We start from the raw sequence: 15514 nt of genomic DNA on the forward strand, positions 1-15514 counted from the left end.
TTGATAAGAACAAAACTTTTTTTCAAACTGTTGTTATAAAACATGTTAAGTTTGATTACCCTGCATAAATCTAAAAAAATAATTCAAAAACATATAAAAAATGTTATTAAAGATACTTAAAAGATGTTTCATTTAACATGAATTCTTGAAAAATAGAAACCGAGCATAATTATCACCAAGTTTTAAGCTTTTACTTTTATTATTTTGTATAAACTTAAGAGTTGTATTCACTAACCATCATTGTGCAATCATCATCTACAACGGTCTCAGATTTAGTTATTTTTCTGTTGGTTGGACACAGAATTTTCACAAAGCGAACATTTTAGCTGCAAATAGACATATGAAATTTATTAGTCACTTAATAAGAAATTCATGTTCGGCTATAAACTGAAAAAAGAACGTAAGTAAATGTTGCATACATTAAAATGATGAATGAAGAATATCAATAATGCTACTTACAAAGTTTATATTTATTTAACTACTTTTGGCAACACAAATTCATTGCGTTTGATTTAATCTTAAATCATCGTACTCCGATTCCTGAAAAAAATATTTTGAGTTTTACTTATCAGTTTATTAAGCAGTCGTATTGCAACAAAATTTTCAAGTTAATAATTATCTTCTTTTATATATTTTATATATTTTTATTTTTTTGATATTTTCCTTCATCTTTATTTTTTATGTTGTCATGTGTACGCATTTCTATGTATTTTATAATTGATGATTCTGAAAAAATAAAGGATCATTAAGATTTTATCTATCGTAAGCACGAAGCTTTTTAATTATTCAGTTTTATAATAAGAATCACATTAGATAAATTATTGTGCAAAAATAAACCCATACTTACTTAGATTAACCAACATTTGGTAATGGCGAAGGTCGTCCTCTTGCTCTTCATAGTTTATCACCTGCAAAGAAATCATCAACAAACCTTCTCACCAATTCCACCTCCCCAGTTGCAACACTTTGATTTGCCACTTCGACATTAGTCAAATAGTGTAATTTTCACCTTTCACATCCTCTCACTTCATAATTAACAACACAAACTCAACAAATCGACCGCTCTTGTTCGAATCCTGGCTTTAATGACAATCCAAGTTTATCTTTTAAATATTTAACCAATTGTTAGTTATATTCAACCAACAAAATTTTTGATTTTCCTAAAACCAAAGCTAACAGTCGAGCACGTTCATTTGAGTTCGGGAAATTTGTTAGCTTTTTGCCTTTATCATTTCCAACAAACAGGTTATTAAATGAACACTGAATTTTGGTTATTTTAACCCTCTACTGCCCAAATTTTTTTTTCGAAATTTTTTATTTTTCCCGTGTTCAGGTGGTCATTTTGAGCAACTTTTGTTCTACGAAAAACTTTACTCACATATGTGGAACTTTAGGTTCAAAAACGAGGACAGGACAGGTGCTGCCTCTCGCGGTGGAGAGCTGCAACTTTTCTACCAGTTTTTATGGCAGTTTTGCACACCGATGGGTCGTCCATAGTGTGTGTAGTAAGAATATTTTGAATTTTATAAAATTATTAAAAGTAGCAAGTTATGTATTTTTAGTTTTGGATAACAGCATGTATTTCCATCCAGCACATAATGTTGACTCAAAGGAACTTCAGCGTGCAATTTAACTTCATCATTTTGACTGAAATCTTGTAATAAAACTCGGAAAATTTATAGGGCCAAAGTGACCGCCTTGGGCGTCATCCAAGCTGTCAAGCTTGCTACATTATGTAACCTATATGTTTTTCTTTTCCTACTTACTTAAAACCAAATTTTAATTTTCTAGTACGTTTCCTTATATTCAACATTTTTAAAAGTTACTCAAACGACAACATCCCATTTTTCGTTCATTTTTTAATTATTAATTTTTTACAAAATTTTGGTAATCGTAAACAGATACCGGCTACATGAAATATGCATTGACCCCTCATCCGATCAAAACTGGTATACTGAGAAGATGCCTCAAGTAAACAAAATCGCAGCATGCCATGATTTGAATTTTCATTTTTCTTCTCGCGCGCCTCGCGAGTCAGCCGTTTGTTTTGCAATTTATTTACTTTTCATGCTCCAAAATGCCGGAAAAATCTGTGCAGTTAAAAATTGCATGTTCAATAATCATCGCTCATCATTCGATTCGTTTGGGAACAGGTATTTAGCTAGTGCTGGTAAAATGGCTTGAATTCTGTGACATCGAACAAAAATATGGGAGGTCGTCTTCCTCCCATCCCCCATTCGCAACTGCACAATCTGCTCCTTTCTTGTTTAAAACCACGATTTTATCAACCCACCCCCACCCAAGCGCCACTAAAGCTACATAATCTCCAAAAATCGATCATGTTTGAAAACATTTCTTGAATTACGCAGAATTGGTAAATAAAACGAAAACAAGGTCTGTCTGTCAATCTGCGAGTGGTATAAGAGATTCAAATTTGAGAGTTGTTTATGCTAAGTAGGCTGTGACTAGCTTGGACAAATTTACACTATACCAGCGACAGAACTCAACAATCGTCACACTTTTTGGGCCAACAGGATGTATGGAGTTCCAACCATGTGCTTTACTTCTCTAGTTTTATGTTTTTCTTGTTTCATTTTTAGTATTTTAATTTGCATTTATCTTGTTTAGTTTATGTTTGTTTTTGGTAGTATTTGGCCTATTCTACCACCTCCCATCATTAAATTTTGCCTATCTAATTTTTTCATGTTTTTATAGCCACTTTTTCAATTTTTTGCTTGTTTTTCACATTTTCTGCTATAAAATGGCACCATTATCATTTAAATTATAAATAAATGCGTAGAGGCATAGTCTGAGACATTAGAAAAATTAATGCATACTTCTTTTTACTTAAAATATAGCAAATGTTAGTAAAAAACACAGCCAAAGTTGACACCTAAAAAAATGACATTTTTGAAAACATTGGCAAAGTCACATAAAACAAGTAAAACTTCCAACCCTGAAATTTTCTAAAATTTTAAGAGTTCTTCTTTCCAATGCTTTTTAAAGATCAAAAATTGGTTAAAAAATGGATTTTTGGCATTTTTTTTAATCGAAGCCCGTCTAAAGGCGGGGTTGGGTTGTAGAGGGTTAACTGAAAATTGGCAGCAACAAGTACGATTTTGTTAAAATTTACGAAAGTAAAATCAACAATTTTAATTGGTAAAATTTCTGGGCACGGTCTCTTCGTGTATTATGAGTATTTTGAGCCTTTTCCAAAATTTATATTTTCTGCAGACAGAGTTTTGAATCAAACTAAAACAACTTTGCACTAAGTTATTTCAAATCTCGGATTTGTTTTTCAGATTTTGAAAGAGCCTTTAAAAAATTTGTAAAAAAGCTAACTTAATTTTTTTCCCTTATTCCAAAACAAAAACAATTTAGGAAAAAAACATACGGAATAAATGTGCAATTTCTGAGCTGAGATTTTCTATATCATGAACACCATTGTTACAAGGATGCTCCCACGAGATCAAAGTAAATCTCTCTATTCTGGGAAATGTTTCCCAGTTTTATTGATGTTTGGAAAAGTCTCGAACAATGGACCATTGTGCAATCGCCGATGATAACCGTGTGCCCAAAACAAAACTGAGAACCACAGGAAAAACTAACTCTCACAGGAATCACTCGACTTTTCCCGTCAAGTCTCGCGTATTAACATCTCGCCACTGTTGTTCGCGGTCGGCTCGAAAAAACCTCGAAACAAACTGAAAACAGTAACATATTCCCATCACAGGCAAACACAATGGGCACGCAGGGATTATGCACTTTGCTACTGAATTTTATTCAGTCCTTGAGGCTAAAAGACTTCTTCCCCTTCTGTACTCTACTGTATGAAGCACGTGGTGCTCGTTTAATGACAGGATAATCAGTGCCGGCCGCATGCACCCCTAAATCGAGTGATCTTGAGCTATTGTGGTGCCCAACGAAGGCCACGTGGCACGCAGTGTAAACAATGGCACCGAGGTCACGTGCCCTGTTCGCGCCTCGTAAACCATTATTCAATTCAAATATTGTTTCAATTGGTGTTTTATGTGACAAATTTCTGTTCAGGAATTGTCACATTGCTCAATTTTTCACCAATCAACACCGTGTCCGATCTAACCAGTTGGAAAATAAGTTCAATTTTCCGGAATAAATATTTTACTGTCCGTTCCGGAAAATTGTGCTCAATTCATAACTACTTTATCGTACGGACGCAAAAGGTCGATTTGGGTTGGTCCATCGGTAGCAATGCTACTGGTTCCATCGGAGAATGTCCCCTATCGACCGTTACTATAATTTACACAAATGGCACGTATCGGTGTGAAAGTTTGAAAAATCGATTGAGCGGAAAACGATGGGAAAACATAATTTTATTCGATTATACCAATGACATGTGTCCCGTCTGTGGGCTCAATTGAGCGTACTGATTTTGCATATTGGTTTGTCGGTGGAAAGAGTTGATTCGAAATGGTGTTTATTTGTATGTGATTATTTTTTTATTGCAATTTTTTTTGTTGGGCTTCAGATTTTGGTTTTCCTGTGGTCTTCCACATACATGATTATGGGCAACCAAGGGCACATTTTGGTCGCAGTAATTTGCAAAAGTATTACCAATGTTTTGTATGTTCATGCCCTTTTTAGTACAGCAGTTGCAACTTTAATTATTTTGGTTTTCAACTCCTTTGAGCGCAAAATGAATTAAAAATACTGTATTACCAAAACAATACCAAAATGTGGTATCCTAACTTAGAGAATTTTCCACAATTTCAAGTCATTTCTTAAATGCATATATCAAAAAAAATTAATTCAAGTTTGAAATTTTCGATTTTCAATGAAAGCATGCGCTTTGAGACATCATCTTAGCGCAACATTAATTACCTTATCAAAATTGGTCAAAATTTTCCCATAGTTTCAGAGAAATTTGATAAAATACTGCAATTCCAAAAATCAGTACCAAAATGTGGTGTCCGATCATTGACAAATTCTGCATTTTTTGCAATATCAAAACAATACCTTAAATTGGTATGATACCAAATTTTGCTCTTGCATAATCCTTAAGACAAATTTTAAAGGGTTCAGGGACACCAAAATTTTGTATTACATTACCCTTGTTATTTGCCCATGCTCGAGTAGGCAAACCTTCATTAAAAATAATACTAAAATTGGAATGATACAGAAAACGTCTGCACGTTGTTGTCATTTGCAAATCTATATTACTGATATTTCTACTTTCTAGAGTTATGCATTTACACACTAACTATAACAAAAACTTTAAAATATTTCAATCGGCCTAACGCAATTTATCTTATGGAAACTGATACTTTGTTTACTTTACAACTATAATTGCATCGTCTGTACACTGAAATAAAATAATAGTACCCAATTCCTTTATTCTAGGAATTTTGCCTCTTTTCCTTATTTAGTAATCGGGTTTTTTGGATTACTTAATAAAGAAAGGAGCCAAAATTCCTAGAATTTAGGAATTTGGTACTTTTATTTTTTTTCAGTGTATGTTTCTCATTGGCAGATATCTCTTAAAAACCATCCAAGTTTAGTGCAAATCTTTCAAAACTCAATTGTTGCCAACACTTTCCAAAAGATTTCCGAACAAATCAACCCCTTATTACACTTTCGATCTCGCAAATCCAAACACCTAGGGGGCACATCCCACAATCATCATACACCGCGAATTCAGTGAGGCGCATAATTCTGAACCAGAACGAAGCTTCTGCTGCTAGGTTGCTCATTCACACCCCGCGGGGGAAGTTTCAACAATCGGATTATGGGTGGTATCAAAAGCGCGCGAAACGCAAGCTGAAACGAACATCCTGGCCAAAAAGAACAAACGATTCTCTGGACGTTCTGGCAATCCCTCAAGGCGATTAGTTAATGCTCAATGGTGGGATGAGCTACCGGTTCCGATTGTGGTTGTAGGGGGTGTGAGTTGTAACTGGATTATGATAATTTTAGAAGTTCTCAAATTGAAATGTCATGTTTAAAAAATATCTACATTTGTTCGTGCAATAGAATATGTTTCTAAATATGTATGTAGTGCATAAAAAAGTAACTGAACCTATGATAGTAGTTTATGCAACAAGTTGCAAAAAGAAGATTTCTTCAATACGAATCGTACATTTCTCAAACGAGGTTTACCAAGTGGGAGAAATGCGAGGAGTGCTGAAAAAATCGAGTTGCTTACAACATTTTATGCCATCTCGAAAAAGGAAGGAAATTTAAGTCAAACATCAGAAGGAAATTTAAGTCAAACATCAAACATCACGTGTTAAGTGAACTCACCGTTCAAATAAAACAATATTGAAAAATGTTACTTTTCGATACCACTGATGAAAAGTTCAACTTTTCAGCACCCATTTCAGTAAAACTTTTCAGCACTGATATTGAAAGGTATAATTAATGCCGACCAAGCACTTCCCAAACACGGACGTAAGCTTCAAGAACGTAAATGACATCATTTAATTCTGATGATGGCATACCTTATTTGACTTGTTGACTAGCCGTGATCGTGATCTCAATTGCCTTTAATGCACAGATCGATGTGTTGTATTTCCAGTCTTTGTTTCAGGTTCGAATATTGTTTTCGTCGTAGAACATTTCAGTCTTGATGTGTGGCCCGCAAAATTCTCAAACTCGTCGAACTGAACTTAATATTTTTGGACACCAAGTTGGATGATCTTTTTTCGTTGCGAGTTATCATATTAAACAGACAGGCTCTTTTTACTGTGAGCTCCTCCGTGTTTTGGCCATTTTGTTTATGAAAGTGTTTAACATATTATAATTTTAGTGTTGTAGACGTAACCGCTTCCATGATGCGCTCCGGATCTGTTTATGCGATGCCCGTATTACGGTCTGGCTTTTTAATAGTTATGCTGTTGAACATATCGATGTAAAGTTGGGTGTCCGACTAGTGGGTGTAGCGTAAGGAGATTGTTTCAGCTTGCAGTCACAGAAAACGCGTCGATTTATATTTTGGCGACGACAAATTGTAGGTTTAAATCGATAGGTCCCATTTCCTGGATTTGAGATCGGCGCGGAACGAGAGATGCTTATGCGGCGAAAACATGTGACATTTTTCTGTGATTAGTTTGTAATGTTCAATTTTGGATTAAGCCACTGATTCCGATTGTGGTTGTGAGAAAATTCGAGACCTGTAACAGTCGTAACAGTATTATGAAAGTTATAGAAATTCACAAGATGATATGTCATCGTTAGATTAATCTAAAAGTTTTCAAGTGCAATAGCATTTATTTCTAAAATGTGCATTAAAAAGAATCACTCAACTTATAACTACATCACACTCTAGCAGAGGTGTTGGACGGAATGAGATCACTCGTTAAACACATATTTTAAGGACACTTTTAATTCACCAAACTATCTTCCGGCGTCCGACAGAACGGACAGTATCCCTTCTGCAAAAACTGCAGCTCAAAGTCCTCCGAGTGAAACGCATTGTTGCACTCGGGACACACGGTTATCTGCAGCTCCGGCAGCAGGTTTCGATAGTAGCGTGTTCGCAACGGACTCGGCCCCTTGATGATGATGACCTCGCGGGGATCGATGGCTCGCAGCGCGTCGCGGTCCAAGCTGGACGAGAAGGTGTCGATGATGTCCTGAAAAAAGACAGTTTGTAGTCCGATCCCAAGTCAAACCTCTCTCCCTCTACCTCATGAATAAACTGATCCGGCTGGCCGTAATCGTTCATCTTGGGTGGTGCCATCAACAACCGTTCCGCCTCCTGATCGGCAATGCCCTCCTCCGGGACGAACTCCGACAGCGGCAGAATCTCGAACGACACGTACGAAAACACGTACTCTTGGCCGCAGTTTGGACAGCGATTGCCGTGCAGATGGGGGCTGTAGTTCGAGCAGCGGTAGCACATCGGCAGGTACTCTTCTGGGTCGTTGAAGCCCCCCGGACAAGCTCGACTGGTGATGTAGCTGATGTCCACCTGTTCCTGGATGCCGGCTGGGGCCTTGAGCGATTGCAGCTTGTTGTTGATCTGCAGATGCAGCTTGTTGGCTCCGAGGACCTTGGCCTGCTTGGAGAGCGTGTAGTAAACGGCACTGGAAATGAAGAGATTTTGTTAGTGTTTGAGAGATATCAGACATTACGGGGCTACTTACAATAAACTGATTCCTTTCGGGGCAGACAGTCCATTGATCTGGTTTACGACGAAACGACTCGTGTTGAACAGGGTCAACGGAGGGCTGCTCGTGAACGGTTCTTTCAGGTATGAGTTCAGCGTGCTGTACGCGTAGTAGATTGAAGCCATCTTTTGCAGCGATTTGTACTCGACGAGGTTCTGCTCCTTCAGGATGGATTCACCGTCTAGCAGTTTTAGAACCTGTTTGGCTCTGAGCCACGTGTAGTAACCGGCGTCCAAATAGCGTTCTTCCGATACAGCGCATTCTACGAGGTTTCTCAGCAGTTTAGTCGCCTCGTTTGGCTTTCCAGCTAGTACGTACGCTTCGTGCGCGGATATGAACTGATCCGACTCTGCCAGCCACTGCGCGTGCTGGTAATGAATCGACGGCAATATCTTGGGCAAATGTTCGGCCAACCGGAAAGCTTCCGGCCAATCCCGCGCCTCGACATGTAGCTGAACAACCTGCTCCTCTTCGCCCAACTTGCGGTAAATTTCCGCCGCAAGCGGCAGTGCCTTCAATCTTCTCAAGTGAGTCGCGATCAGTTCCAGCGGTTCCTTCTCAGACGCATTCAAGCGCCGTCCGATATCCAACAGAACATCGGTCCACCCTTGCTCGGCCACGATCTCGATCGCCCGCTGGGACTCCCCAGCGGACAGCAACAGTTCCGCCGCAGCTCTCGGCTCATGCACCGAACATGCCCACTCGGCCCGTCTACGGATCAGTTCCTTCTTGTCAGCGGCACTTCCTTCCTTCAAGAATTCCTGCGCCAGATCGAACATCCGCAGATCGCTGTACATTGCCAGTGCTTTGCTGTTGTTGCCGGACTTTTGGTACAGACGAGCAGCTTCCTTGAACTTGCCTGTGAAGGCGTACGTGTCCGCCAGGAGAACCTCCTTTGAGTTATCTCCACGCTTTTGACGTTCTTTGAGATCGTTGATCAGCTCCAGCCACGGTAGATTGCGAACCTTGACGTATGCCTCACGAGCAATGTGGTAGTTGAGAGCTTCAAGCGCTGCTTGCGCCAAACCTTCCCAGTCCGATAGTGGTACTCCCAAGCAAGCTACCTGGTAGGCGTCCCTGGAATAAAAAGATCAAATAAATTCCTCGAATTTACAAGAATTGTGTAACGATCTTACTCAAACAGCCCTGCCTCCACGAACTGCCACATCGTGGCACCCAGCGCCAACGGGACGTTACTCATCACGTTCCCGCGCAGACAAAACGCCGTCGCTCCGCACAGTCCAACGACCACCCCGAGCATCGACTGTGGACTCCGCGGCGGTAACGAACCAACGCGAACGCTCAATCCACCCGTGGTATGCGAGTAGCACAGCATCGACTCCAGGTGGGTGTTCCACGCAACAGAGTTCACATTCGCGTCCTGGTAGAGCATCGTATCGGTTATCAGATCGCGAACCACCAACCGTCCTGCGTCGTCCACGACTGCGAGTTTGGTACGCGTGGCGTTTAGATCGAGACATCGCACTGACGACAGAACCGTGGTCACCAAAATGGGCAACGAGTTGTCCAGGAATATCCGCCACACCTGGCCGGACTTCAACCCGAGCAAGAGCCCCTCACAACCAGCTGGGCCTCCCGTAACCTTGATGTACCGGATAAAGCTATCCATAATCCACTCCCTCTGCAGAGCTCCATTGAAGTCCAAACTCTGTAGCTTTTTCTCCTGACACAGCACTAAATGCTGCGCGCAAACCACCAGCAAACTACACTCAAACTTCTTGGCGATCTTCTCCTTCACCTTGTAGTGCATCGGTTGATTCTCCGCTGAACTCAGCTCGTACAATACAACCCGTTCCGGCAGCTGAACCGCCAGCCTGTTACGATAAATCGCAATCTTGTGCACCAGATCACGACACTTGATGCGAACCTTCTGCCCGGAAACCAAATGTTGTATAATCACATCGCACATATTTTCGCGGAATGCGTAGCGCTCTCTATACAATGCATGGACCGTGTTGAACCCCAAATTATAACACGCCAACGTTCCGTCCTGACACCCCACAACAATCGAATTCCCAACCGGATTCACAGCGGTCGCCCAAATCCACGACTCGTGCTGCTCGCCCAGCATCCCCAACCGAATTCCGTCCCGCGTAAACAGCTGCAGCGCCTTGTTACACCCGGCAATAGTCAAAAACTCCCCATCCGGAAAGAAGCTCAAGCACAGCGGATCAAAGTTAAAGTTCCGCTCCTTCCCGATCGCCTGCCCGCCAAGCGAGTAAAACGACAACGTTTGGCTCCAATCGATCACGCACAAAATGTCCGCCGAACCGGCCGCCGGAGGATTCCACGCCAGCCCAAAGATCGGACTGTTAACGCCCCCCGGCCGCTCGATCTTGACCTTCTCGTCCCCCGCCTTGTTGCGGATCGAAATGACCCCGTTGGCCATGCCCAGCGCCAGATATTGGCCATCGTTGGTCCAGGCGCACGCGTTAACCCGGGCTGCGGTTTTGTACTTCTGGACCGCTTTCTGCTCCGACGACCAGAAGGAAAAGTCCGACACGGCACACGAGGCCAGCTGGTGGGACACCGGGTTGAACGACAGGCACTGGACCGAGTCACCGTGGCTGTGGGAGAGGGAAGAAGGTTTTAAAATGCTTCATTAGTTTTTGACATAATTTCTTCGTGAAAAAAGCATTTATTTGAGTGTTAAAAAGTTCAACTTTGCAGCACTTGTATCGAAAATAACCACTTTTCGATACTGTTTTGAAATTTGACACTTATTTTGACGCAAAAAACATATAAAAGGTGTTTTCCGGAATTGCAAAACAATTCGTTGCAAAACTTGATTTTTTTAGCCCTTGTCGTATTTATTCAACTCGGTAAATCTCGTGGATAAATGTACGACTCGTGCTCTCACTTACTTTTTTAAAAGGTCTTATGTACAAAGGAAACTCATGGCGCATTGATGGTTTTGAAAAAGTTATCTAGTACTGAAAAAATCTTCTTTTTGTAACTTGTTGCATCAACTACTATTACCATACATTTTACATAAAATTACTTTAGGAAAAATAAAATTGCAGATACTCACGAGTACTTGAGCAGCCCCTCGAGCTTATTCGTCCAAATGATGACCGTCTTGTCGGCACTTCCGGACGCAAACTTTTTGCCATCCTTTGCGTAAGCCACACAGTGCACCACATCTTTGTGTCCCCTCAACGAGCTCACGACGTTTCCGTCCAGTGGGTCGTACACAACCACCTTATCGCCGGCACCCACCACCAGCTGAAGTCCTTCCGGGTGGAAGCAAATCGAGTGAATGCTAAAAGAGAATGAATCGTGAACCTTGGAACCATCCATTGATTTATCGATCTGGAAACACCTTACCTGGCAACGTCGTTCTTTTCGTTTGCATCGTGGATCTTTTCGACCCACTTTGGAATGGCTCTCATTTCGATGGAATTTGCACTTTACCACAGATCAGTTCCAAATTTAGCAATGTTCCATCCAGAAACGATCCATTTTTGCCAAGTTTAACCTGTTTTAAAGCTGGACCACAACAAACCCACAACCTCCCTCTGAGAGTACGCGACAGTTCCACAAGTTTTACTGTTATTCTGGCGATAGTCGCGCGCTGTTCGTCTTTACCTGTGTGCGTTTCACTGTTATCCTTCCCTCAATGAACGACACTGGCAATGAATGAGCGCAGTTACTCACACTGGTATCGTATTTGTTTACAGTTTTTGCTTGATGTTTGTGAATCGGGGAGCCGCTATTTTACAACCACAAACATGGGATTGGCATGAATGTTGAGCTTCATTCGAGAAACACGGTGGGTGTTTATGGGTCTTGAGCGTGGTTTTAGGGGACAAAAAACCGCAACTTTTGAGCCAAAGAGAAGTATGGTCAAAAAATCTGCCGCCGAGCTATGATTTTTGGAAAAAAATGAAGTTTCATGCAAAAACTAATTTGACGTAATTTTTTAATGTAAAATTGAATTTCCAATCTAAAAGTACTTTACAGATTTTTTTTTGAAAAAGGGCTCTGTTTTAAAGATGCAGGCCAAGGGCGAATGATACTGATAATACCTCTTCAGTTGACGCTTAGGCGAGGAACATCCTGGAAGGAGCGTCACTGACTACGTCCGTAGTCCTGTTAGATCATTCTTGATCAGGACAGTATAGCTCTGGTTCCTTGCAAGTGTCCTATTTTCTTACCTCCACGTTGGCTTGGTTTTCATGATGACCTAGCTGGTGGCCTGTGGAAACGGATCGTAAACCTTTGACCAGCGAGGGTCAGAGTCGAGACGGCTAGAAGAAAGGGGCGCGTCAATGTGGGAAAGGGAAGTAATTTGTGATTGTAGACGGTATTGTTTTGATTCGCAGTATGTTGAGTCAACTGCTGTGGATGTACCTGAACGTCGCAGAACGGGGTTTCTCTCCTTTCCATTTCCAGCTACCATCTATCTGTTTTTATTTTGCTCTATTGATTCGTACTTCTTCACTAATTCTTCTGTTTACCATTTCGTTTTGATTTTATTAACTCTTGATTCTCGTATCTCTCAATGCTTGCACTCTTTTTCCAAATAATGCTGCTTTAACAAACTGTGTGTTTTCTTTAAAATAAACTTTCCCCTAATGTACTAGTAATACCAAGTCTAATTATCATTTGCCTATTCTTTGTTGATTTACTTCTTTATTTATTCATTTGAATAATTTTTTATCTTGCCCATCATAACAATAATTTAAGCTTGTTTGTTATCTCTACGTATTAACTATTGCCTATTTCTACATCTACTACATCAAGCTTATTCTTTTTATTTTTTTAACACACAATTATGATTCTCTTACTATTGCTTCTTTATAAAGTATATTCTCCTTTACTGTCTATTGTTTTCTAACAAGTGAGGTTCGAGCCCTTACTCAATTAATGGAATGATTGAAGGGTTAACACAAATACTACTATTGTACTTTTGGTAAACTTTTGAATAACATGCTTAGGTCCAAAAAATTGTAACAAAACACCGCAATTTTTCAGGAGAAAACAATACACAGTAAAATAACAATTAGTTTTTGAATTCAAACTAAAATAAAACAGTTTTTGCTTTAATGAAAATTGATAGGCACACTATAAATGATTAGGCGCTTATACTTACATCAAACCCTACGTAATGTACCACCCCCGGCCGAGTTAAAATGCGTAACCGGAAAAGAAGGTGTGCATGCCTGGCACGAACACTCAAAGCGTGTTCTAGCGTGCTGCTCGTACTGACTCAGAGCAAGGGTGAGATGTAGGTGTAAGGGCAGTGCGTGTTCGTCGGGAACCTGGTGCATAAGATCGGTCAAGGCCCGTTCTTACACTGAAAATTGCGAATTGCGAATTGCGAAAAAGGGCTCTGTTTTAAAGATATAGCCACCGAAAGTTTGATTTTAGCGAAATATTTGCAATTTTTCGATTTTTAAAAATAGTGACCATGAATGACCATCTCTACATTTTTTTTTTTTAAAGTTCATAAAATTTGCTATAAAATTGTCTAAGAGACATTGAAGATATCCAATATTGGACCTCTGGTTGCTGAGATACAGCGGCTTATAGAAAAAGAAACAGGGACTTTTCGATTGGAAATTCAATTTTACATTAAAAAATATGCCAAATTTGTTTTTGCATGAAATTTCGATTTTTTTCCAAAAATCACTATTTTTTCAAAAAATGATAACTCGGCGGATTTTTTGACCATGTCTCTCTATGGCTCAAAAGTGGTCATTCCTCACCAATAATTTGTGTGATACAACAACACATACTTTATATTTTGTAATGTTTTTAATAACAAAAAAAAATAAACTAAAAAAAAATCAATGGAAATTCAAGTGCAATCATTAAAACTTACATTTTTTTTTAAACTAATGTTTGCAAAACAACAAAATTAGTGTTAAATGCATTTTAAAACACTTTTTTCAATCTAATGTTGGAAAAATGATATTTTTTGTTATCGACGAAAAAAAAATCGAGGAAAATAAAGTTTTTGCGGTGTCGTGGGTCATTCCATCTGAAGCGATAAAGATTATTTATGATGAAATATTGTTTCAATAAATGACCAGGTAGCAGCAATTGATCCCACCTGTGTGCTTCTAGCAGATGCGGCGAATGAAGCTGATGTAGGTAATCTCAAAAACACAAAACATTAAAATTCGATATCTCTGGAACGAAACATATTCATTTCTGTCGATAAGTGATTCTTATGTAAAATTGGCCGGGGAACACGATGGTGAGGTCAAATAAAAAAAATAAGTTGGGGTGTTTTGAGATACGGCCGTTTAAAGTTTTCAATTGCGCAATACAGGTAGAAAAAATAAATTAATCAACATTTTGATCACGGAAATGGATTCTACGTCCGATTTCCTTCAAAATTGAGTCTAAGACCGACCCTCTAAGATTTGTGGTTCCTGAGCTATCGCCGTTTGAAACTAGAAGGTTTGGTCAAAAATCGCCAAAAAGTCGATTTTTTGGGGAGGTACAAAAATGGAGGGGTGGTCCGATTTGGATGAAATTCAAGATTCTTGCATGTTTTGATAGTATCAACAGCTCTGCCAAATTTGAGCAGGATCGGAGAGGGTAATTTTAAAATTTGCACTTTTTCGTGCACAGTTGAGATGGAATGACCCGTATACGATTGCGAACTCAAACATGCTAAATATAATTATCAATGCAAAAAAAAAAATGCATATCATATTGTTTTCAATTGGTTAGACTTCTGTTTCCAGTTAATTTTTCAAGTTTTTTGATTTTTTTTGCCTCCAGACCAATTTTGGAGGGCTCCCCCGACATATACTTTAAATAATATTTGCATCGGCCTAACTGTAGTTTCAAAAATGCTCGAGATTTTTGTCGTTTTCAACCCCAAACTTTGAAAACTTGGTAGGGTACGTTATCCATTAGTGGACCCCTTTCCTATAGTGGACCCTCTGAAGGGTTTTTGATGAAAAATTCAATAAAATCACAATTTCAAGCGTGTTGTTGTCTACAAATCATTTATTTGGCATGTTCAGCATCATTTAAAACAATGTTGACTGACATTGAATTGTTCTTTTCACCAAAATAAGTGTTTTGAGTTCGACATCTGAAATCAGCCATGGCCACTAGCATTTTCACAACAAAACTGCATTTATATTTTATGATTGAATTAACCATCCAATCATTTTTTGACTGATTATTTAACTTCAGCAAGTCGAAATAATGTAAGTTTAAGGATCTTTACTAAAATAAAGCGAAGAACTGCCATTTTTGAGCAAAAATTAGGGGGGTCCAATATAGGACAACGAAATCCAAACTTTTCCAAAAGTGGACCCCTGTTAATTTAACCTTCAAAAATTAAGAAAACTGTGTATTCAAGCAAAAGTTTCTCTAAA

At 39.4% G+C, this 15514-nt stretch overlaps 1 protein-coding gene across 1 annotated transcript; it reads right to left on the minus strand.

Annotated features, from left to right (window-relative positions):
* Positions 1 to 7225: 7225 nt before the first annotated feature.
* LOC6034586 (intraflagellar transport protein 122 homolog) lies at positions 7226 to 11697 on the minus strand. The gene is made up of 6 exons (XM_001844829.2): positions 11496 to 11697; positions 11200 to 11430; positions 9284 to 10735; positions 8124 to 9224; positions 7664 to 8063; positions 7226 to 7610 (listed from the first exon to the last, which is right to left on the minus strand). The coding sequence occupies exons 1-6, from the start codon at positions 11558 to 11560 to the stop codon at positions 7359 to 7361; spliced, it is 3501 nt and encodes a 1166-aa protein (XP_001844881.2). The 5' UTR covers positions 11561 to 11697; the 3' UTR covers positions 7226 to 7358.
* Between the last annotated feature and the right edge of the window lie 3817 nt (positions 11698 to 15514).

The sequence above is a fragment of the Culex quinquefasciatus genome, chromosome 3 (assembly GCF_015732765.1).
Source record: "Culex quinquefasciatus strain JHB chromosome 3, VPISU_Cqui_1.0_pri_paternal, whole genome shotgun sequence".
NCBI lineage: Eukaryota > Metazoa > Arthropoda > Insecta > Diptera > Culicidae > Culex > Culex quinquefasciatus.